At 39.5% G+C, this 26,608-nt stretch overlaps 1 protein-coding gene across 2 annotated transcripts in view; it reads left to right on the forward strand.

Annotated features, from left to right (window-relative positions):
• Positions 1-5,471: 5,471 nt before the first annotated feature.
• LOC122180449 (bifunctional heparan sulfate N-deacetylase/N-sulfotransferase 4) overlaps positions 5,472-26,608 on the forward strand; it is a 106,542-nt gene continuing 85,405 nt past the window's right edge. Inside the window, exons 1-2 of one of the 2 annotated variants that reach the window (XM_042872111.1) lie at positions 5,472-6,026; positions 23,151-24,394. In XM_042872111.1, the coding sequence (XP_042728045.1) occupies positions 23,414-24,394 (981 nt within the window). In that variant the 5' untranslated portion in view covers positions 5,472-6,026; positions 23,151-23,413. The remainder of the gene's footprint in view (positions 6,027-23,150; positions 24,395-26,608) is intronic. The other variant, XM_042872112.1, reaches the window with a different exon arrangement.

Genomic DNA, 26,608 nt, shown 5'->3' on the forward strand with positions numbered 1-26,608 from the left:
GTTTGATTTGTTTTGTTTTGTTTTTTCCCATGACAGTGAGGCACCCTTTTGTGCAGGGACTATTGCTCTCAGATTTGCCTCACTCCCTTGAGGGTTCTCCCCTCTTTGAGACCATCAGAAGGCAGTGAGTGGGACTGCTGAAGCCCTTTTTGCAGAAGAGAATGCTACACAGCCATCTTGTGAGCAGTTCCTTGAGCTGCTGCAAGGTCATGCCAAACAAAATATGTTACTTGTTAAATTAAGTCACTTTATCACCCTGAACTTGTATTGTGAGTGGGCACTGGAGAACTGGAAATAGTTGACACATACCAGGATGATAGCATTTCTACAGTCTGTGCTTGCCTGGCTACAAGACTGGGGAAGAAAGAAACTCTAAGGTCATTTCTATGAAGTTGAGAAAGCCCGTAGCATTGGCACAGGAGAAAGCAATAGAGTAAATGATCTTTCATAGCTCACAGAAAGGAAAAACAGATGCTCTACTGGCATTTCTAGAACAACAAATTTCCACACGTGCTGCAGTTAGCTATGTGCTAGAGGTAGCAGCAAAAGTAGTGAGCTGTTCTGAGAGAGGCACTCACTGGGGGACTTGGTGCTGCTTTTAATCTACTCTTTTTGGCGATTTTTAAAAATAGATTGACTTGCTGATTAGTGGGGAGGCCACAAGCACAATCTTCAGGAAAACACTCCAGATAGGAAAGGGCCCACTGGCATGGTGGTACAGGCGCTAACACAAATTATGGTGGAGCTAAGCAGAACAGAACCTTACTTAGCAATACATTCCTATTGCCCCATGAAAAAGCCTTTTTCTTTCTAGGCCTACACCTATTTACCTCACAGGACATTTCTGCTTACTTCAGGCCTAATCCAAACCTAGGAAAGTCTCAGTACGGCAAATAGTGGGAAAGAGCCCCAAAGGCATGCAAAGATGTGCTTTTCCACTTGCATAATGCCAGCTCTTCTCTCAGTGTCACAGTGAGCTCAGAAAGCAGTGATGTAGATCAGACTTTGGTCTGAGTGGAACAAATAACATTTTTTGCTTTGATAGCATCTTGATGACAGTCCTTACAGACTAGAGTTTATATGTTCATAGTTGAGTAAGCACTTAGGACATAAAACAGTAATGCAATTAGAGATTTGCAGAACAGCTCTAATGCTACATGTTAATGAATGTATGTTAGTTTAACAAATACTTCAATATTAGTTTATATCAACACTCTCTCTAAGACAAATACAACCGAAGGCTTACAAGAACTAAGACACACTAGGACACTGACATTATTTCACAAAGATATGAAAGGTTAAGATAAAGGTCATTACAAAACTGTATGTGCTGACCTGCCTTAGTCATTTGCAGAAGAAATGTGTCCAGACATCAACAGGGGAGGTTAATAGAAGCTGTTTAGCTGGGGAAAGCCAGCAGTCAAGTAATCTAGTTCATATTTTTGCATATCTATTTTATTTTGCACATAGGACTTTGCAGTATTTTTTGCTGTTGTTTCAAATCAGTTCTTCATGCTTAAGCAGCCTACTTGCAGCATGTTCTCCACTGCTATCTGGGAAATAAGAATAATCCACAAGTCAGGCACTTCCAGTACAAGACAGAATGTCTTAGCTGAGTTGTGATGCCCAAAACTCTACTCCAAGTATCTTCATATTTCATTTCCACATTTTTGAGCATATAAAACCTCTAACATGTTCTGGGTCAAAAGCAACTTAGTAATTAAACATAAATAAATAAATAACAACAGAACCAGAACCAACCAAATCAACAGACTTTTCTTAACAAATGTATGTTTGAATACCCTGAAAAAACCCACACTCAGCCATGCCTTTCTGTTTCTTGCGCTTTTGATGTGATTGTAATTAAGTTCTGCATATCTTGAGAAGCTGCCAGAGAATTAGAGACTAATCTATAATTCTTATAAGTTGTCATAGTTCCTCTGAAATCAATGGATATTTTGATAGTTTCCACCAGCTGAGGAATTGCTCTGTGTTCTTAATAAAAGACACGTTGTTCAATTATAGGGAAGTTTAAAAGTCTGCACAGCTCAACAAAAAGCCAACCCTTTGAGCAATAGTCAATTTTTGTTTCTTTAAACTCATTATGAACTCAAGAGTCAAAAGCCATCTTTCTTTCAATAAAGACTGTACAGATCAGATGCCTCTAGCTGAAAGAAATGCTCATATGTATTGTAGCCAACTTCATTTTGCATTGTGGCCTTCGTGCTGCAAGGCAAATTTTGAGAGCATAAGTCAGGAATGCCCATTAAAGTGCCACCAGAGCACTGTAGTAACAGGTGAGAAATCAGAAGGCAATTAGAGAAAACAAAAGCTCTGCATAACAACAAAATTTCCATCCAAATATTTCCATGAACATTTTCAAGCAGCGCAGAAATGTGAGCAAGAGAGAGATCATAGACTATATACTAATCTAAAAAGTATTTGCATGCTCTGCATCATATCTCTAAGCACAAAATTGAAGGAAATGTATTTTTATTCATTATAATATGTCATGAAGACAAATTTCTTAAAAGCAGGTAGGTGCACAGACACTGCAGTAATAGTACAGTACTGAGAAGAACTGTGAACACCAGAGTCTGGATTTAGCTACCTAAATAGGTGAAGGACGCTGAATTTTCAGCAGTTGCCCTTAGTGTAAATGCAGGTGCCCCTTTAAAAAAAAAAAAATCTGATTCAAAGTCTTTTTAACATACGCAGAACTAAGCAGAGTCTATGTGAAAGCACCAGGCTTAGAAAAGCAAAATATTTGTTTACATTTGTGTAAGCTCCAAAAAAAAATTTGGACACAACAAAGCAACTGAAGTCTGAAATATAAACAAATCAAAAGCAAACAAACAAACAAAACACACCAAGAAAAACAACAGCAACACTACCACCATACCACAGTTATAAGTCAAAAAGGCATGCTTCTGAAAGGTAATACCAGTTTGGGGGCAAAATATAGGCACATATAGTTTTACCTACAACTGTAGTTACTGAGATAGAGGGGCTAAGCAATGACGGTTAGCTATAGGTTTCCCTATACGTAGGGGAAATAAATCACGTAATAATTAACTAACATGCTATTTCCATCAGCTAATGCAAAATCCATGCTGCAGGTAAGTACAGAGAAATGTACACCCTATGGCAAGGATTTCAACATAAATATGGTATCTCATTAATATGGTATTTCATTATTAGAGTTCCCCTCATTTTACTGCCTCTCTCCATCCATACTTAATTTCTGTTTCTTCCCGCTCTATTTCGGTCTTTGGATATTTTCCCCTAAAGCAGAGCATGAAAATAATATCATGATTGGAAGAAAAGTCTTGATAGGATGAGGGGGAATAGCTTTAAATTAAAAGAGGAAAGATTTAGGTTAGATGTTTGGAAAAAATTCTTCACTCAGAGGTTGGTGAGGTATTGGCACAAGCTGCCCAAAGATGCTGTGGATGCCCCAGTCTGGAGGGATTCAAGGCAAGGCTGAATGAGGCTGTGGGTAGCCTGACCTGGTGAAGGGCAACCTTGCCATTACAGGGATTGGAATTAAATCATCTTGAAGGTCTGCTTCAAGCCAAGCCATTCTATGATTCTACGATCCTAGGGAATGACACCAAAGAAAATTTGTATCTCAGCAAGACAAGTTCTCACTTGATACTCCACTTAAAACAAATCACTAAAAAAGTGAACAGATAAGTTCGAAGAGCGACTTTAGCATCTGAATTAAAATACACTCTGACAGTACGCGTAACCACTTGGTTGCTGGCCTGCCGTGGGAACATCTGCTGCAGCAGCTCCACCAGTGTGGCAGCTTCAAAGGGGGAACCGCTGCTCTGCCACATCTGACAGTATCTGAGATGTCCTGTCACACACTCACATCTTGCAGCAAAGCCTGGCAGCTCACAGTGATGTTTCTGATACTCTGAGTACAGCCAAGAACCAAAAGTAGACAGGCAGCAAGAGGAACGATCATTGGACTTTCTTCTCACACAGCTGTGGCAATGGAATTAGTAATGGGAAGCCCTCACATTTTTGTAGTTTTGAACCAAGTGCACCCAAATTCTTTTTTATGCTGGGAAAAGATTCTCTAACTTGACTCAGAGATCCTGGTTTACTGCCTGACCAAAACCTGCCCGTTTACACGGGGCAGAAGGAGACACCTGCTCATTACTCAGGTCCTGTGGGAACTCGCCTCTCAACCTTCCCAACAGTATTTGGAAAAAAAAAAACCCAAATCCAGAATCAGCCATAGGTGCGAGAGATTTTAAAAGACCCCAGTGCTTGCTTTGTAATTAGAAATTACAGGAAATGACTCAGATATACTTTGAATTTTAATTTTCCCTCAGTTTCTAATTTAGCCAGAAGGAATAAATTAGTCCCTAGTCAGGAATATCTACCATCTTTGAAACCTGGATAATCACAGAGAGTAAACAGCTCGTCAATGCAAAGGTCCCAGCTGAAGGATGTAAACGGGAAAATGCATGGAATACCATTTATTTACACTATTTTGGAAACATGAAAGGTTGAGCTGACCCTTCCATGATTCAAATCTGAGTTTACAGCATCATTCATCATCTCAGAATGGGTTTGTTCCAGTCTCCTTGAACAAAACTATTTTCTCCTCACATTTGCCGCACAGAATTGGCTGAATTTCAATTCTGAGGTGCACGGTACAAAGAACAGTTCTGGAGTGAAAGGTGTCAAGCTGGCAAAAATTGAAAATTAGATTGGTATAAAATCTAATTTTTCTAATATAGGAAGCATTTAGATTTTCTTCTGTAATATAATTTAACCCTAGAAAGTTGCATAACAATCATGTATCTTGGCAATGGGTATAGGTTTCAACCCTAGCTGGATGAGCTAAAGGATTTTAATAAGAAATTATGCAACAAATATGTGGAATTTGTGTTGCATACAGTAGAAGAAAATGCTTTGCACCTTCAAGCGCTGCACGTTTGCTGGAATCCACCCAGAGGTAGTAGCATCAAGAGCACTTTTTAGCCAGCTTGCTGGGTGACCTTTGCTTGATTTTGGTCACGCCACACTGTTGCACAAAAAAACAACCTCTTATTATGCCAGGTGATCTTACCAGTGACCCAGCAAGAGTATGAACCACAAAATCTTGCAGTACTGTGATTTTCTGGAGCCTCTGCTAGCATTTGAGGATGGGGTGTGCTGCTGGGGGCTCCCCTTGCATACTTGCCTGAAGCATTTTCCTTCCAGAAAAAATGACTCTTTCAACTTTTTTTTTTTTTTTTTTTTTTTTTTTTTTTCTTTTTTCCTTCCAGTATCCAGGCTTTCAGCTGCAAGCTCCAGGTGTAAAATCAGAAGCTGTGAGCAGTGTTTTCCTCCCGCATTTTGGGCGGGAGGTGGACCAACTGCACAGTGACAGATTATGCAGATCCTCTCGGAGCATCTCATCAATCACGGTGGCGCGAGAGGGACGCGGCTCATCTCCGAACTAGGCTGCGTGGCGGCGGCCTCGCGTGAAGCATCCCCCCGCCGGCGTGACATCAGAGCAGCTCGAGTCCTTGAAAGTCTCGGGGTTGATTAGCAGAGGAACGGGCTGCTCCTGCCAATCACCGCCCCAATACTCGTGGAGATATGAGGCAGAGGGAGGCTGGCTCCGGCGAACGGGAGGCACGGCGGCAGTGGTACTAGTAACAGGAGCAGCTGGTATTCGGGTGATTAAATAGTTCTCGCAGCCTTTTCGCCGCGCTCCGGCTGCTCCCTGGTGTAATCCCCGTGTCCGAGAAGGAAGCTGCATTTTAACGGTGCGCTGAGCAGAGGTTTGAATCGTTCCAGCTGGCTGCTTGTTTGGAAAAGGACAGCCTGTGTATAAATGAGATGTGACTGTGCCGGCAGAGTTCAGTCCCTGGGACTGGAGTGAGAGGAGCCTTCCCGGGATGCTCCTCTGACAGCTGCTATCAATTGAAAACTCTCTCTAGCTTACCTGGAGCAGCGTGAGGAGATGTGAATAGAAGACGTCTTTTTCCTGCACACTAGGAAAGGAAATTCTTCTCTAGGTAAGCTGTTCTTCAGCTTCTGCATGTGTTGCTATACACTAGTCTATACTTCTGGGTACATGTTAAAGGCTACTGATTAGACAGTGTATGTACTCAGAGAAAACTGTTCTTGAAAAGGTATGATATACACAGAGCATGCAGTTATAGCATGCCTATCACCTATTCATATATAATAAGTGCTTCTGAAAGCTGCTGACAGCCTGGCATTCAAAGGTTTATCAGAAAGTTTGATATCCTTGCCTTCTTTATATGCAAGTGTCTCAGATGTAAACAGGAGGGAAATAGTTGTTGGGGTAAATATGCGAAAAGAGCACAGAAGTTATAGCACTGGAAGTTAGATGACAAGAGGGAAAAAAGAAGATAAGGTTGCAATTCTTTAGTCTGCTCTAGATACTTGGCTTTTGTTTGCCTCCATCTAGCAGTCCATGTTGAACAAAGCAAAGTTGAGCACTAAAATGACAATGTGCAAGCTTGCATGGGTATTTAGTAACAATGTACTGTTAAAAGTAAGCGTTCTGCAAGGAAGCCGAGATCTGATCTTTTCCAGTAGTTTTGTTTCTAATCACCATCCATCAGCAACATTATTTTAAAATAGTATGATCATTCACGGTGTGGAAGCAGGGAGCATGTCAGGCAGAAAGAAGTAAACCAAAGAAATCAGCATTTATTCTTCAGATTACTACAGTCTGAGCACAGAGGCAGCCCAGCATTTTTAGGTTGCAGCTGGCACATAGGCTTTAAGTCACTGCTGCTGGGAATAAGCGTTCAAAGGAGAATTGTGTGGAGGTGAATAAGTCTCTCCCTACAAGCACTACACTACAGTAACCACACATGCATACAGAAGCCATGATCATTAATTCTGTCTTCCCTAGGGAATTTGCCCTGATATTTTTCTTAACCAACTTTTGCAGCTCCTAATTCTGTTGATTAAACCTTCCCTCGCTTTTCATAAATGTTTCTGAATTTGGCCTATCCTGTGTAGGCGGTTGTTCTGCCTTTTCAACCTCAATACTCGGGATGTTATCAGAGCAAATATAAAATAGAAACAACAAGTAATTTTCTCTCAGTTACTTCAGTAGTTTTAAAATTATGCTCCTTCTGCTACAAGACGTTAAACTTGTGGGATAATATCAGAATCTCCCTGCTCATAAAGTTTACATAGTTGGCAATGCTGCCAGGTGCTTCCCTGTCTTGCCCTATCATGTCTGCATACTTTCATCGTGCACATTTCACCAGCCAAGATGCGCTGTCTGATTTGCTTTCTGAAATGCTGCTCGAAAGAAGAGAGCAGTGGGAAATGCCAAGTCACATTTAACAAAGGAAATTCTTGGCTCTCAGTTTTCTTCTGAACCTTATCAATCCAGATAATATGATGGGCTCAATTAGATTAGATTTTCCTATTGGCACTCTTCCCTGCAGAAGTTTAAGATTGTGTATTAGGTTTTTCTACAGTTTCCTCAGAGCATGGCTATTTTTCTGATTCATAATAAACACTTCATGTCTGAAAGTGTCAGAAATGAAAGCAGGAGTTTCCTGATTTCTTGTTAACATCCATTTTCTATGAGGATGGAGGAATGATGCTATATATTTCCTTTTATTGGAGTAGATCAAATCAAAGAAGTATTAACCACAGATCAGCATGCTCAAATCACTGACTACCTGCGCATATATCTGTGTATTTATACATATATATATTTCTGTCTGAACACCCTGTTTACTCTCACTATAAAGTTAGGGAAGTCATTAAAACTTTATGGAGGTCCAGAGGTAGTGATAGCAGTTATATTGCTCTTGGTAGTAGCACTGATCTCCGCTGATTTGGCAGCACAAAGGGAATTGTGAGCTCCTCCGGAGTTCAAATATCATTCAGTACGAGTGCGTGCGGAGAGGAAATATGCTAATAGTAAAGATTATGTTTGTGAAGCCATACAGTATAAGAATTCTTAGAGGTATAATAAGATACTTTAAGGAAAACATGATTACATATTGCAAAATCAGGGCAATATTGTTCAAAGAAAAACTGGTGAGTTACTAGCAAGTCATGACTGAGCTTTCAGTTAAGCAAAAAAATGGCATTTAAACTTTTATATCACCAAAAAAAAGTCTCATTTTATTTTTCTATGAGCATTAAAAGAAGAATATCATGCTCTCTTAACCAAATCTCTATCTATATGTCATTTCTGTTCCAAGTCTGATTGAGACTTTTTACAAAATTTTGATTTGTCAGTCTTTATGTCCATCAGGCTGGCTGACCTTCAGCTGCATGTGTATACTGATGTTTGCTTCCATCAAGCATTGGCTTTGCAAAGCTTTAATAATGCTTCAGCTTCTTAGATGCATCCAGAGATCTACAATCTGTGCCTGCAAAATGGACAGGTCCAAAAATAAAAAAAAAAACCAAACCAATCCACTAGGTTATGAGCAAAGAATTTCCAGCTGGAGTCTTGGTGTCCAAAGGAAAGAGTAACTCAGAATTGTGCAGAAAACTCTGATTCCCCAGCCTGTAAAGTCAGAAATGGGACAGTGAGCTAAAGACAAGAGAGGGGTTCTCCACACTTCCATGGTGAGGGGAGCCTGATTGTGAAACAGTCTGCAGTGATTGAGGAGTAAAATATAGGGTGGCAACTGAACAGCTGGAGACCTGAGCAAGGAGCCAGCATTGAGGGATTGAAGTGCAGGAGAAGAGTGGTATCCATGCTGGAATTTACTTGAAGCATTAAGTTAGTGTTCTGTCTCACATTTTGAGAAAGGCTGAAGAATAGTCATATCACAGCAATAAGTCTTTCCTATTGAGATGTTAACATTTCATGGAGCAGAAGCCATGCAGAAGTATGCAAAAAACAAATAAACAAACAAACAAAAAAAAAAAAACAAACACAAAACCAAAGAATTTTCTTTCCACATCAACATCTAAATTTGAAAAATTGTTTGAACTATTAAAAAAAAAAAAAAAAAAAATACTGTCTGCTGGAAGAAAATAAAAGCCATGCACGTCAATCCAAAACATTTATTACAACTATTGTCAGTAATAATAGTTACAATGAAATCACAGATACTTCTGAAATTAACAGTTGCTATAGAAAATGAATAATATTTTATCTAAACAGTAATGCTACCAGAATCACATGGCAACAGCACAACAGTGTAGAAACCATGTCAGTATTTGATGAAGAAATTACACTGGCACCAGAATACTGTATTGTGACGTGATGTTCTAAACTATATCTGGAAGGAACAGAGAAGTATTAAAACCCATTTCCATGTCTCTGGCTACAGGAAGGGTCACAGCTTCTTTCCTCAAGAGCAGACAAATAGAGGAAATGAATCCTTCCTCCAAGGCTGCAGAGTCTTTTGGAGAACTAGAGCAAATACAGAAGTGAGAGCAGGGTAGGCTTCTTCTATGGAGTTTAAATAAATAAATAAATAAATAAACCCAGCAGGAAGAAAAAAGGTTTTTTCTTTGTACTTGGCTCACTTGAGCAAGAGAAAGCTTGCTGAATTTCTGAATTGCTTTTCATGACCTTCATTCTATTTGCTTCATGTCACATGGAGTTTACCACACAAGTTTCTTCCCTCCCTTAAAACCTGCTAAGGCAGGATATTCAGTAGTGCAGTCCCAGTATGAGACTGTATAATGCAGTCAGCAACTTAGTCATTTATATACAGCTGCTAATGCATTTCTCCCAGACCACAGTACAACTACATTTAGTGAGTGCATGCTTTTTCACACAGCCAGCCACTAACGAGGTTGCTGTTGGAGAATTTCAGCCAGAACAATTGTGAAACTTCAGGATTCATCCCTAAGCAGCCACAAGATGAGAGGAGTACTTTCAATTCTGCCACAGCCAACCAGAGCACTGAGAAACACACACCTTGCTAATGTTCAGGGTTGATTCATCTATGACTATAGAGTTTTATTTACGGCTGGGTCTTAACCTCATGCCCTCATATATCATTATTAGAGATGCAGCAGACAGTATAACATGAGTGGGTTCTTCCCTGAGCAAAACTGGGCTTGAGATGTATCCTCCTGAAGGACTACCACAGCTACTTATTTCAACCTGCACTCTGCCAGGCTTCCACTGAAAGGATTGCATTTAGCTCTCAGTGTATAAATAAGTGTTGTGCTAAATAATTAATAGCAGCTGCAGGCCATAAAAGAGGAGACTGTTCAGAAAGTTAAAACAGTCTGTCATGAAATATGCACCCACCTATGTTCTAATTTCAGAGGATGCTTTATCCACCATCCTTTCCCTGTACAAGGAACCAGCATTTTGCAAGAAAGACAAAGCTCGAGCTCCAGAGCCTAAGGGTATTCTTTAAATAAATTCATTCCCACAGGGATGATTTATCACCCCCTAAACCACCAGAGGGGAAAGAAGCAGGTGGTCATGGTTTCACAGAGAAATTTTTAGATACTACAGGAAAGCAACTGGTCACTTTTGATTTTAAAGCTCTCCGGGCTTGTTTTGTTTTGTTTCGTTTTTTAATAAAGTAGGACCATCTACCTTGATAGTTTTGCAAAAATACTGACATTTTGCCTCCTTAAATCACTGATATAATGGGCAGTTTATTCATCGCCAGTCTTTTTCATTCACTTTGATTCACTTCTAGTTTTTAGGCTTCATTTGTGCCATTTAATTGGATTCACTGTTCTACTTCAAAACAGTTGTACTGTAAAAGGTGGGACATCCTGTACACAAAGCGTTTGCAGTCCATTCAGTCACAAGGCGCTGTAAAAGCCAGTAAATACCATCAGCAACTAAGGGGCCATGCTTTGAGTTGAAATAGCGCTTAAGATGGAGGAGAGGATGCTATATTGCTGGTAACTGAAAAGCAGTGATTCTGGAACAGCATAACATATGAGCTGAGTCTTATTTCCCCACACCTCATTGTTTCTAACTTACCTGTAGGGGTCCATGTGGCTATAATTCATGCCAGAAAAATCACAATCAAAGATCAGAATACCTGCATGCTGTGCATTGCCCACACAACAAGGAACACTCTGTCCAGGCCCCAGAGCAGCCCACTCAGACATTGATAAGACTAACTCCTTTTTGGGTCTAGAAAGAGAGAGATTTACATGTCAGCATGAATCAACAGCAGTCATTTTGCATTCTTAACTATTGTAGCTCAGAAAGTACTTTGTCCTGCATGGAAAATATTTTCTTTCGGTTGGAACAGTATACATCTATACATAAAGATATATGCTTTGCTTGAAACAACTATAGATTCTAGTGTTTTGTTGCAGTAAGTAATGAGACATCATTCTGTAGGCTCGTAACTCCCTTTCATAAACCAAAAAGCCAAGCTAAGTTTCGAGAAACATCTTGGAAATACATATTGGTAAACACAATCCATACAAGACAATAGAAAACTGAATATAAAGGGCACTGGCAGCACATTCAGCTAAAAAGATTTAGATTACTGGTTGGATTTTCTTTTTTGTTAGATCATTTTCTCCCCCCAAAAAACAAGTTAATGTCTCAGCAAATCAATAAGCAGAGAAATATCACAAAACAGGTTAGTCAAAGCCTTTGCATTCTATCATATAACTCTAATGGTATTAGTTCAAGTTCCAGTCTGTGAGCTTAGTGTGACTCGACAAAAAATCCCTTGAATTCCCAAGTAGGTCCATTATCCAACTAGTGGCATTTCTAAATTCAGTTTTATCTAGATGAAACAAAGAATGGATCACTTGAAGGGAAATACTTGTTTGTATTTTGAACTAAAAGAAAAGCAGGATGTATAAGTCACAGATGACACATCAGAAACCTTGAAAGTGACCTTCCACTTGACGGAAAGTGGCCCACCTCAGATAAATATTAAAAAAAAATAAATTGGTGAGGGTATGCAAAATAATAAGATAAAACAATCACTGTAATCATTGGTCTGTGTACATGAAAATACTAGTTCTGCTCCGGGTTTTAAATGAACTGTGCAGAAATCACACTACGTACATTTGAACAAGTATGAATCTCAGAATAATAGGAGGGAAAACTGAAGCACTGAAAAAGCAGTGACTTCCAGAGGGTAAATGATGGTGGCAAAAAACAGAAATCAGCATTTTGGCTCCTTGCCCTGTTCTCTCACCACTAGGCATTTTTCCCTCTTTATATGCAAACACAAGTCGTACGCTCATTTCAAGATTAACAAAAATATAAAACAAAAAAAGTTGAATCTGTATTAACATCATCCATAAGACTTCCTTGAACTATCCTGTCTTCTTGCAGTGTTGGAAATACTTAAATGTATTAAAGTGATATATAGTCTGTTGGATTGCATTGTAATATTTTTAGCAGATGATGAAGTTTCTGTCTAGATTAGTTTTACTGACAGTAGAAATACGCACTGCCACAATTGGCGCCCAAGAAGCTGATCTTTCCAGTTTTAAAGAGTTGGTAATAAGAACCAGAATCTTCTAACTCTTATTTACTCTACTTTGCTTAAAAACCCTTACCATCAGTTGCAGGTAAGCAATGCTAGCTCATTGCATGGGCCTGCACATTCCAGGCAAGTGCCAAAAGCTAAGATGGTGCTTCCACTCATGGCTTTGCTCTTATCATAAGCTGCTGGGACCAGACACAGTTCTTGAGCAACCTGAGAGGTAAAAGGATGGTCTCTGGCTATACATATCATTGCACTACCACTTCAAGTACCTCCCAGAAAAGACTTGCTTTTGCCTAGCTCACTGCTTACACTGCCTGTTTTTCTATCAAATCCTCTTGGTGATAGTGAAACCCCTCAGTCAGCAATAATGAAGACAGGGAGGGGGAATTTCAGTGGAACTTATCTGAAGAATAAATACAGACAAGCTGTTACTGTTGTAGCTGGAGCTTGAAAACCATCCCTGCCTGCCTTGAGCCTGGCTTGAGCAAACTCAGAATAAACCTGTTTAAATGTTATGTGGTAAACACGCTGCTCTGAGGATTTAGGTACAAAGTTGTTGTTATCTATGTTTAAATAGACTTCCTTTGTAGCAAGTGATAGATCATTACTGTGTGACAGCAGTAGTTTTTCTTAAGTTAGTGGTCTCCTAACTCCTAGCACAGATGTAACCACATCGGACTTTCTCACAACTACTGCCAGTGACAGGATACAGGTATCAGAAAACACGTTATTGAGTGAAATAAATTGTTACTGGTATATGAAATGTGGGAAACCATTAAGCACTGGGAAAGAGTATCAAGACCAAAGAATTTAGCACAAAATAAGCTAGTTCAGAGTCTATTTTGTAAGCAAAGTAACTATTTCTTTGTAAGGAAGAAAGCTTTTAAATCTATTTAAGAAGCCTTCAAAAAGTAAAATACCAATAGCTAACCAGCAAATCTGTAATTGCTGGCAGATTTACAAGGTACAGAAATTCTGCCATTGTTTAGATGCTAACAAAATCATAAATGTTACTTATTCTGTTCTTTTTTTTGTCAGCTTTCACATATGATCAAACAATGTGCAGAGTTTAACTACTGTATTGATTGAATTTAAAGACCACTGGTAGGCTGGCATTAAATTACACAGATATTGTATCTTGACTAAATTCAAAGCACAAATCATTCTATCGAGACTGCATTGCTAATTGACAGCCTTATAGGAGTAGACAAAGATAACAGAATACGTGAACTGTAATAAAACATCTGATACACCATCTCACAGAAGTTCCCTATGAAAACTTAAACAAATTCAAATTGGCTTTCATCGAAGCATCAGACTATGAATTGAAAAGTGATGAAGAGCCGTTAACCAAGCAAGATCAGATTTGTTGACAGGGGGAATGTTTTGCAGGCTGTCTTGGGGAAAACTTGAAGCCTGCTTCTATTCACCACCTTAATTCAGCAACTTAATTCACTAATATAATTAGTGAAATTATAAGATGCTCACTATACCTGCATTCTGTCTTAATCCAATTGGGAAAGCAAAGAATGAACAAGGACATGATCCTGTAGGTCACACCCTACTTTGTAGCATAGGAATACCTGCACTCTTTTCAACCACAACTTTCTGCTGTGACATTTTGGCTCTGTCATTACGACTTACGCAGTAAGCTTCTGACATTCAGATCATAGCTCAATCTTCTCATTCTTGGTAGTATTTTTATACGGATCTCACAAAGGTTATGAAGACAACTGTCACTTGAAGGAGGTCATTATCCAAGAGCAAAATGGCTATTGCTTCCAGCTCAGCCAAACTACCTTAGGCACGACTGCATTCAGGAATAATGATTATTCTTTTTTTAGAATTTTGGTAAATTATCAGCAAGAAAGGGTATACGTTATCATTACTCAAACAAGACAAATACATGTTGGAAAAGGCATGGTGTTCTGCTTATGAATAAATACAATTGCTTCTGACACATTTTCAGCAGTACTAGGCAAAATATTCACAGCTTGACTAACAGAAGTATACAGAACAAAGAGTTGAACTCAGAGTACTGGTGAAGTGAATCTCTGGCCATAGGATGCTCCTTCTCAGAAAGCAGCTTAATCCCTTCCATGGCTGGCCCATATGAATGAGTGCAGGGTGGGTCCACCCCCTCTGGTCACCTGGGGATCACATGTGCAAGCAATTTGCTATTGCTCCCAAGGCCAACCTCACCTCTTTATCAGGTGCTCAATCACCAGTTTAAGTAATGACCTAACAGTTCCCCTGCATATGGTGAGACTACTATAAAAAAAAAACGTCTTACAACATAGTTAAGGTTTTCAGCCAGATGACATCAAAATGCTATCTATATTTCAATACATTATGATACAGTGATATATCATGATATTTTTGCAACTGAATAAAATATGTACAGAGTTGTTAATGCTTCCTCAGTGCAATAATGAAAAGAACCACCCAATCAAGAAACAGGAAAAAAATCTAGGTTTCTCTTCCATCTGTGGTCCTCCAAAGATCGTAGTTATATTTGTGGACACTTAAGAAAAAAGTTTAAGGAAATATTACAACCCCATATGTTCTAAAACACTGAAGTGTTTCAGACTGATAACTAATGACAACTGGAGAAAAGGTCAGTGGATCACTATGCACGGATATTTATGCACGTTCCTGGACGGCCCAGATGACTGTGGGACTATTGGAAGTTAATGGGCCAAAGTAAAGAAGAGTTAAAGCTGATTATCAAGCAACATTCACCAGAAGTGAGGTCTGGGTGAGCCTAGGGTTGAAAATTTCTAGTGGGAATTAAGTACCATGAAATGTTACATATGATCTGGCGAATCAAAGGAGGCAACATTTCCACAAGGGAAGATTTGCTGAAGGAAAACACCATCCTTACAGGCTCACCAGTTCACGTTTGTAAGTATTCCACTGATAGAATGTTTTTGTGGGGTTCTCATTAGTGCAGATTACAGTTACTGGTCAAAAAAAAATTATCAGTGAGGAAAAACAGTTGGCAAGTCAGCAGCTTCAGATACGCATGATTTAATGAGAACAAAATACATCTGTTTACACGCTGTCATGAAAGTATACAGCTATCATATATGTTCAAGAAAATGGGCCTTATGTCTCCTACTCTGTTAAAAGACATGCTGAGCACTGAAATAAAACCACTGATGTGCTTCAAATCGCACTTAACAATACTAAGCATAATAAAAATATAAAAATAAAAATAAACCAACTTTGGTGATCCTGGAGTGAGATCAAAAGTTAGCTTCACATTAATTAGTCTGTATCAGTCAGATGTTATCTTCTTTATCAAGACTAAAGAGTCTGAAGACTCACTAAGTAAATCCTTACAGAAGATAGATGGGAGATCTGATGTATTTGTTAAGAGGTGTATTTGCACATGTGTACACATGAGAATGTGCATGTGTAAAACTCATTTTCAGATATGCCTTCAGCTGCCCTTCCACCAGGGAAGCATTATTTTCTTCAAGTTCTGAAATCATATGGTAAATTTAAAAAGCTAAGAAATATGGAATTCAAATAGCTAGTTTCCAAGAGTTCTTTCATGCATAAGATCGTAGTCTTTCTAATATTACAGGTGTGCTATAATTCAAATAGTTCAGTTGAAAGTGACCTATGAAGACCATCAAGTCCAGTTGCTTGATCAATTCAGGGCTAAGCAGAAGTTAAAGTATTTTATTAACAAAGCCTGTTCCAGTGTTCGATCACCCTCATGGTAAATCAATTTTTTCTTAATGTCCAGTCTCAACCTCCCTTGGTGCAGCTTTGTGCCATTCCCACACATTTTATCATTGGTTGCTGGAGAGCACAGCCTGGTAACTCACTGTCCACTTCCCATCCTCAGGAAGAGAGCAATGAGGTCACCTTTCCTCAAAGGAGATACCTCACAGCCCAGACTTTTTTGTCTTCCTTTGTACACATTCAAGTACCGTAAATTCTTCTTATATTATGGAGCCCAGAAATACACACAGTAGTCAAGGTGAGGCCACACCAGTACTAAATACAGCAGGAGAATCAAATCTTTTGACTGCTTGTGCTGTGTTTAATTCACCCCACAATGTAGTCTGCCCTCTTGGCTCCTAGGGCACACCTTCTGACTCAGAGCCTACTGTCAACCAAGTCTCTCTACAGGGCTTTCTGCAGCCACTCATTTCCCAGCCTGTAATTGTGTCTGGCATTACTCTCTCCCTGGTGCAGAGCCTGGCATTTATCCTTGTTGAATTTCATGCCATTGATGATTATCCAACATGCCAATCTATGTAGATCTCTCTGCAAGGCCTCTTGTCCCTTGAGAGCCAACTGTATTTCACAGTTTAGTGTAATCAGCAAACTTGTTTTGGATGCACTCCGCTCCTGCATCCAGATCACTGAAAAAATGCTGAACAAAAACTGGCCCTAAAATTGAGCGCTGGGGAGTGCCACTAGTGACTGGACACTGGGCTGATGTAGCTCCATTCACTATGGCACTGAGCTCTACTGCTGAGCTAGCTCATCATCAAGAAAAGCATCTGTATGCTTATCTCAAAGTTGAACGACTTGTCCAAAAGGATGTTGTGAGGGACAGTATCAAAAGCCTTCCTAAAATCCAGAAAGATTTAAAACAGCATAAGGGCTATTCTCTCTCTGCAGCAAGCAGAAACCCTGAACATTTGTCTGTGGTCAACAGGAATTATTTTTCACTTGCATTGGTTTTCTTGTTTCTGTGTTGAATGAGCAGTTGTTATGTAAGGAGTAGTAAGCTGGTGTCATGGATCATTAGACTGCTAATAAATGACAGAAGTCACATAAGCATAGAAAGGAAGGAAAAGAGGAAAGATTTTAGCCTAAAGGGAAGTTTTATATATAGAAAAAAAGACATGCTGACTTCTGATTTATATTGGAATAGGATGTGAGGAAGCCCTGGCCTTTTTCCAGATGAGGTGCAATACAGGAGGTGCACATACAGCATTGCACGCAGCATTGCATTGGCTGAGACAGGCAGCCAGAAATTACTGTATTACAGAAAGTGCACTGCTCCTCTATGTAGCCTTGTAGTCAGCAACATATTGTTAACCTGTTACAGATGTGAAGCCTATTCAATCAATCAGCAACATAGATAAAAACAAGTTTACTTGGTGTTAACCAAGATTTCTGCTTTTCATAAGCCACATCAGAACCTCAGCCTGGCTACAATGACAGAAGAGCTGATAGCCCTGCCAGGCAGTGTTCTCCCTACCCTTCACTCAGGCTTGCAGCCCAAGCACCAGATACCTGCTGCTATCCTCGTACCCAGGCCAGATCACTAACATATCATATATTTCTTCTGATGACACAAGGCAGCAACACTCACTCTTAATAGAACTCTTTATTTACCCAGGCAATAACTTTATTAATGCAGTGATCCTTCAACATAAATAGCAAGCTGATTTTGCAATATGGAGCTGCATTCTGCATCATCTGTGTTTCCCTATCCATTAGTTGCACATATTCTGGTTGAAACATGCTAAAATCACTACACCCTGCTAGAAGATCCATACTCAGAAACTGGACAGTGAGAGACTCAGCTTTTATTCCTGGTCCCGTGCTAGCACAAGGCATTGATAACATGTTGTTTCTTCTCACTGCTGTGCTATCATTTTTTAGCCTTGAGTCTTGATCTCCCAATCAATCATCTTCAATATCAGTATGCTTTAAGCAATCAGGTGCATCTGTATGAGGAAGCAGCAGGTATTTAGCAAAGAAATGAATTTTTCAAACTTCCAGGATGCCTAAGTTAAAGAAAATTGACAATTCTTGCAGATAGGTGTGGCACCTCAACATACAGTTGTACAATTTCTGGCCAGAGACACTGTGTCTAGAGAGACAGCTAAACACAAGACTGAAACACATACTAGAGGATCAAGTCTGGGAAAACATAAGCAGAATTCCTCGATAAGCGTACCCAGGTCTAGACTTTGTCCCTAGAGTCAGTGCGCTTTGACCAGTGATCACAGGTTTACCGGCATTTCTTGTTTTCAAATTAATATAGTACAGAAACACTCTAAAGAATTTTGAATTTTTGAGTGAATATAAAGCTGTTGAACTTTGAGGGGGAGAGTTTCAAAGGCACAAACAGCACTTAACTTCCAATTATGCTTTGGAAAATGTCCCACTGGAGGCTAATAGAACTGATTTATTTTCATAAACTTTAATTACTTCACACTTTTTTTTTTTTTTTTTTTTTTTAACTGAACAATATAATCAGTTCAACAGATCAGCTCAAATGCAATACACAGGGAAAAAGGACCTGCTCCAAATCCAGACTTCCTCCTGGAAGTTTAGATTTTTAATTAATCTTCATATTACATGTCTAGATCACAGAATTGCTCAGGTTGGAGGGGACCTTACAGACCACCCAGATCCAGCCCTCTGCCTCAGGCTGTCTGTCTTGCTGCCACCACCAGATCAGGCTGCCCAGGGCCCCAGCCAACCTGGTCTTGGGCACCTCCAGGGACAGGACATTCACAGCTTCAAGACAGATAACTGAATACTTGTGCTTGCTATGATATCTGTATATAACAAGCATACTCTTCTACATAACTAGAAACTACATACTATTCTAGATAACTAGGAGATATTTTTAGTAGTGGTATTTATATTAACTAATTTGGGATTAAAAAATATTTTTGTTTTGTCTTTTATGAATTTGCAGGCATCTTTTTTTTTTTTTTTTTTTCCAGCAATGTAAGTGATAATAACAGAGAAGAACTAGCTCAAGATGTATTATTTGGACAGCTTGCAATGCCAGAGAGAGATCCAGCAAGACAGAACAGCGAGGAGAAATGTGCAGTTTTAGGTCTCCTTGCGTGCAATTCCCCCTTGTGCTTAAGATATTTATTGAGACATTCAGTTAGTATTCATTGCAATTTAGCAGCAGATTTTTTAGAACAGAAACCCTGTTTATTTTATATATTTCTTAAACATAAGTGTCTCAGTTAAGGTGCTTTACATGCCTGGATGATATGTGAAACCCTTCCAGAAAGAGCATGAGGACAGGGCTGTTTGCTCTGTGAGCTGAGGTGAGAACAGGTGCTGTCTGGCAAAAAGCAAGAAAATATTGCCCTCTAGTGCACAAAGAAAGCAGAAGATGCAAAGTCCAAGGTGTGTGTGGGAGGGTGTTAATCATTGTTTCAAGATATCTCACATGCTAACAAAACTAAGACTTGCTGCAATTAGCTGTTTTGTGAGGAGATTACCCCCTCCCCCCCCCCCCCCCCCCCCCCCAAGGCTGTCCTTCCCACAGAGAGAGCAGTTCTCCTAATCCAATAAACCCTCAGAGTCGGGCTGAGTGACTCATCAATGTCACTGCATTTGAAGCACGGCCTCATAGACAATGCTTCACTTGATCTGGTTTTATCTTTTTATAAAATCTTAATTAGAGCTTTAATAAGAAGTGAGATCCCAACAAGCACACAGCAAACTGCAGAATGAAGGAAGTACCAATGGGATTCAGGGAGGGGGAGGGGAGGAAGGAAAGATAGTCTTCCAATTAAACTCCATGATTTTAATTTCTTAGCAATAGCTGCATTTCTTTTCTATTTCTCCCTTCACACAGTAGACATTACTAAACACAGGACACTTTTTTGACTGCTCATTAAACTCAATGCAGAAGTTACCCTCCTTGCTCACTGTTTTTGTTAACTGCCACATGACACACAACAGGGTCACTAACGCTAAGTAAAACTCTAGTAAACTCACAGCCAGCCTCAGCAGCAACTCCCTCTACCTAAACTGCCAGAGCAGGAGCAAGCTTCTCTTGAATAAATAGACCTTTTAATTCACAATTGCTTCAGCAATTACTCATGGCTGAAAGCAGTCTTTTGGTGTCTAAAAGGGGGGGTTATAAGATAGAAGGAGACAGACTTAGCAGGGCCTGTGGTGATAGGACAAAGGAAAATGGTTTCAAACTGAAAGAGAGGAGACTGGACATAAGGAAGGAGGCTTTTTACAATAAGGATGATGAGGCAGTGGCACAGGTTGCCCAAAAAAATGGTGGATGCACCACCCCTGGAGACATTCAAGGTCTGACTGAAGGGGCTCTGCGCAGCTGATGGAGCTGTAGGTGTCCCTCTTCATTGCAGGGGAGTTGGACTAGATGGCCTTTACAGGTCCCTTACAATTCAAACCACTCCATGATTCTAACTCAAAACCAAAGTCATAAAATATAACTGGCAAACAAGTTTCCTCAGTACCTTTTGTGAAAGCTCTTTTCAATTTTTTTTTCACATAGAAATTAAGATGAGTAGCTTTCAGAATAGTAATAAATAAATAAATCACAATTATAATCCAACAGACACTTGTCAGTTGACAAGCATCTTCTCTGAAAGAGTTGTTTCCTCCTTGCAGTTCAAAAATCATCCACTGCTTACAGTCCCACATTTTTCCAATAGGTAAATAATATAAATTACTCAGGCAGACGTTAATTCTTATTTAAATCCATAGAGTAATGTAGGCTATTTGTTTAAGTTAACTTTAATTGCTTCTGAGTCATACGATTCATTGTTAGCAATGGTTCCTCATGAATTTAGGAAGAACTATCAAGAAGTGCACGAGTGTGTCAGAGCTGGCCAAACAGTCAGGTTTGAGCACCTCATATTTCAACTATACAAGACAGTAGAAACAGTCTAAAGCCCCCAACATTTTGTAAGAAATCCTTTGATCCAGGGCACACACTTATGTTCCCACCCAGCACTCACAGGACTAACTGTGAGTTCATGGCTCAGCAACTCCAACACTACACGTCCCATACAATCTCCCCATTTATCCCTGGGAGAACAGAAAATTGAGCTTGCACTGCTGTAGCTGCAGTTTCCACAACCTACTCAATCATTTGGAAAATTCATGTGAAATTTTAATCATTAACAGTCCTTAAAGGGACTGTAAAGTACTTATCACTCCAAGTACAGAAGAGAAACTGGAGAGACAAGTTCTCCACAGCACTCCTATCTTTTTCTTTACTTTTATTAGTTTCACAGTCTTAAAGAGAATCTGTAAACCCTTTGCAGAATACTGAAGTGCAAAATTATGAATTTGATGTGGAACTAGACCCTATGGTTAATCGACATTTTCTTTCTCCTCATTTTATTACACAATCTTTAGTTATTCCTAGTTATAATAGTAATAAACCAGTGTAGCCAATAAATGGCCATAAATAAAAATACCATTGTGCTCAAGAAACTATGTTTAGACTTTTTTTTATTTACCCTAAGAACATGGGAGAATTCTGCTGTATTAAGATAAAATGCATAGGTTGCCCTGAAAGTAATTCCTCCTATTTATTTCCTTGGAAACTATAACAGATAGAAGACCATACTATTTGATAGAGCAAATTCTCAGCTACAAAGCATTGCTTTTCAACATTGTCACCACCATTGGCTACGCATTTTTGCCAGCAATGAACAAAAGCCTTATAAAAAGCCACATCAACGGAAATGACCCACTGTTCCACAGCTGCTATGACAGCATCGTCACTAGAATAACGTCGCCCATGCAGTCCATCTTTCATCAGCCTGAACAGATGGAAGCCAGAAGGCGCCAAATCTGATCTATACAGTCAGTATGGTAAGATAGTCCAGCCTAGATTGGCTAACGTGCTCCACAGTCTTCAAAGAGGCATGGGGCCTGGCATTATCATGTTGCAAGAGAAAGATTGTCTTCTTCTCTCACCTGACTCTGAAAGATTGAACTTTCAGCTTAGTCAGTATCATTATGTAGTAGTCAAATTCATGGTTTGTTCAGGTTCCAGAAAATCCAGAAGGATCACCCCTTTCCTATCTCAAAAGTGCACATCGCTTTACCTGCTGAGGGCTGTGTCTTGAGCTTTTTCTTTGATGAAGGATCTGCATGTCATCACTTCATGGAAAGCTGTTTTGACTCCAGCTGGTAGTGGTGACACCACGTCTTGCCACCAGTAATGACGTGTTCTAGGAAAATGTCACCTCCAGCTTTATGTTGCTTCAATAGGTCCTGCCAAATTTGTATATGTTGTTCTTTCTGTTCCTGTGTAAGCATTCATGGAATTCACTTGATACAAACGCTGCAATATTACAACACTGCCACCAACATTTCCAACATATTGAAGCTGATATTCAGCTCCATACACAGTTCCTTGGTCATAATCCTTGGCAGATTATCAGATCATCTTATCAGATGAGCTGATCAAGATGCTCTGCATTTTGTGGTGTAATAGCTGTGCACGGTTGCTGGAACGTGGCTTGACTTTCATGTTGCTGTCATCACTGCTGAAACACGCTAGCCAGCACCACCTCATTGTGCTCACATCCTCTGGTCTCCAGAAACATTCAGCAAGCATTGATGCATGTCAACAGGTGCCATTTTTCTTCCACATGGAAGAGTTTAGTGGCACACCTTTGCTTCATACGCACTTCCATGTCAGACACCATTATGTCAGACTAACCCCTCTGCTGCCATCTCTCGTACTGCAACAAAATGTAACAGAATATTGGCAGGTAAGTTCAACCTCCACTGCCGTATCATCAACATCCACCACTGATGTTGTGAGCCAACATAATAAAATAGAAGCAGCTCTGGTATGTTAAAGAAAGCAAGCAACATTTGAACTGTTCAAATAGTGCTTGAGCCTCCCTCTCAACTTACATCGCTGATATCATTGTCTTTATTAACATGCATTTTTAATTGCTTTATGGATTTTATTTACTTTTATTTTACTTGTTGTTGCAGATAATGTTAAGAGTTTTCTTCATTGATTATTGGCAACTGCTGCATTCTGAGAAAGCCTCTTTCAATTTAGCTTTCCAGATCCTTTGATTTCCTGCTCCAACAGCTTTATAATCTCTCCAACAACTTCATAAATGCACTGCAATGGTCACATGAACGTCTCAGGAGAGGAATCAACACCTCCACGTCTCACTGTTATTATGGCACTTTAGAAAGAGAAAACCAAAAAGAAACAAGTCCAGGTCAAGTTGGAAGTCTTACAAAAGATGAATCTAATAGTGAGGCTCCGAAGAAGTTTCAGAACCCTGGTCATTCTCCTGGCTGCCTTCTGCCTAGCAAGTATTGTCATTTCTGCCTATTACCTGTACACTGGCTACAAGCAGGAGATGACTCTTGCAGAAACCACTGGAGAAGCAGAGTGTGAAGATCTCAAGCTTTTACCATACAGGTCCATGGAGCTGAAAACAGCTAAGCCAATTGATCCATCTAAAACTGATCCCACCATCCTTCTCTTTGTGGAAAGTCAGTACTCCCAGCTGGGACAAGATATCATAGCCATCCTTGAATCCAGCAGATTTCAATACCACATGGTCATTGCACCTGCCAAGGGAGATATTCCCCCTCTCACAGACAATGGAAGAGGAAAATATACGATTATTATATATGAGAATATTTTAAAGTATGTATCCATGGACTCATGGAACAGAGAGCTTCTGGAAAAATACTGCGTGGAATACAGTGTTAGCATAATTGGTTTTCATAAAGCCAATGAGAACAGCTCCCCAAGTACAAAACTGAAAGGCTTGCCATTACATCTTTACAATAACATTGCCCTCAAAGATTGTGTTGTAAACCCTCAGTCTCCCCTTCTGCGCATTACCAAAGCACCAAGGACTGAGAAAGGCCCACTGCCTGGTGAAGACTGGACAGTTTTCTACTTCAACCATTCCACCTACCAACCTGTGCTTTTAACTGAACTGCAGACTTCCAGGCCAACCCCCATGGCATTGCCAAAGGCTGCTCTGTATGCAACTGTCATCCAGGACATGGGGCTTCATGATGGGATTCAGAGAGTTCTTTTTGGAAACAACCTGACCTTCTGGTTGCACAAGCTGATCTTTATTGATGCCATCTCTTTTCTGTCAGGGAAGAAGCTCACACTGTCCTTGGATAGATACATTCTGGTTGACATTGATGACATCTTTGTTGGGAAAGAGGGAACAAGGATGAATGTCAACGATGTGAAGGTAAGGCAAGAACTGGGGAATACCATCCTGGATGCAAACATGTTCATTGGTAACAAGGAGACAAAGGGTGAAAAAACTGAGAGTCCCACTTCCGTTTAAAGGCTCAAAGTACATAATTGTACCCAGCAAACACAGAAACAACAACCCCAGGCTGTTTTAAAAGTCTCTGTACTCACATGCATACAGAGATGCATTCAAGTATCTTGAATGCATGGAGATGGCCTCAAACATATAGAAAAGATATTGACCACCTCTCAGTCCTGTAAGTCCTGCTCATTTGAGAAAGTGGATAAAAAAGAACAAAAACATTTGAATACCTCACATAACCATTTTTTTCTCTCCAAACTAAGGCAAAGGCATCTCCATTTCTGGAGCAAATTTACTGATGAGAACTCTGAACTCAGATAAGAATGCATTTTACACTGCATTAATTTTCCCCCCTTTGAATATACATACATGTGTATGTCTGCTTATGATATATATATAAATTCCATTTATATGCGTTTGCTGTTATTTCTGTCATTATTAATGAAAGATTGTTCATTTTTTACAATCTCCCGTAACTATCACTATATCAAAATAGAATAAAAAAGGAATGGAAAAATTGGTCACAGTTTGACTTTCAGTGCTTAGCAGGACAATTTTCATTAACAGATAAGTATCCAAAGTTACTAGTGATAGGTTGAAAGCACAGCCTACACTTAAGCAAATGACCTAAGTATCTGATAAGATGAACTGCTCACAGACTATTTTTTGGAGGATTTTTCAAACTTATTTTCATAGTCTTTAATACTCAGAGACTCAATTATATCTGTTTAGATTAATTCTTAAAAGTGCATGCACTATAGGAAGACATGCAGACTTAAAGAGGTAAATAGACAGAAGTCTATACTGCACAAATAGACAGAAGTCTACTGCATGAAAATTACTTTATTGCGATTTTCCACATGCATGAGAATCATGTTCAGATATTAACTGAAGCTCCTAAGCATGCAACATTACATTCTCTAGCCTTTATTATAGAATTTTCATGTAAATACTCTACTGCTTTTGTGACCAATAAATTGGTCACTGTTTTTTCTTTTTTCTTTTTTTTTTAAACACCTAGGTATCTATTTTGTTTCTTAATACTTATTTCCAGTTCTATGAGCTTTACATTTGCCTGCCAACTCATCTAGATCACTAAGAAAGTGATATAATAGCCTCCAAAAAGAGTAGTTTCATACAAATAAAACATTGGAAAACTATTAATCAAACCAGGAGTATGATAGATCATCAGAGCAGCATCCAGACACTTAAAGAGCCTGCATTAGATATTCCTGGTGTCTTGTGATCCAAGCACTATGCACAAGCTAAGTGATCAAGTGTTTCCTCTGAAGAAATGTATGATAAAACCCACTGACAAAGGGCCCATCTAAAAGAGGAAATTAGCTGAAAATGCAATTGTGGAACAAGTTTTTCCAAGTGGAGCTTTTTGCACACACAGCTTTTAGAGCCTTATCTACATTGATTAAGAAGTCCCTATTACTTGAACAGAACATCCACATCAAGACACTTGTAAATTCAAACCATACTGTCATCTGAAATAATCTCCAAGCCCCAAGAAAAGCCCCATATCATTTTCCTTTTCATCCAGAAATCAACAACACTAGTAGACAAACATTTCACTTATGCTTGGCAGAGCAGCCATGTCCCATCATCATTCTTTATGGGAGATACAGGACAAAACTGGAGATCTGAGGGCTTATGTGAGGAGCTGAATGTCAGAATCCTAGCTGCTAAAAGCATTCAGCATCACTTCTGTATGCTGCACACATTCAGCCATCTGAAAACTGAATAGTCCATAACACTGAATACCTTAACAACAAGAGAAAGGATCTGCTAGGCTTCAGACTTTAATAATAATAACAATAAGCATGTTGAGACTTCTCTTTATGGATTATATTCAAGTCAAGTTTTGAAGGGAAGCTTTCATTGTTCCTACCTTTCTCAAGTGTTAAACAAGGAGCCCATCTCCATTGCAATACTACAAATAGTATCATTCACAGGATAAATTCTCTCTTGGTCTCAGAGAAGAAATCACACAACAAACACAAACCATGGTGAGACATCTTTTGCAGGCACATGCTCAGAATTGACTTCCCCATCAGGCATACTTTCGGAAGGGATAATTTCTTTCTCTTTTAGATGATGCTCCATATAAAGAGATTCTGC

Source organism: Lagopus leucura, unplaced genomic scaffold, assembly GCF_019238085.1.
Source record: "Lagopus leucura isolate 7727_CA_CO unplaced genomic scaffold, USGS_WTPT01 Super-Scaffold_100004, whole genome shotgun sequence".
In the NCBI taxonomy this organism is placed as follows: domain Eukaryota; kingdom Metazoa; phylum Chordata; class Aves; order Galliformes; family Phasianidae; genus Lagopus; species Lagopus leucura.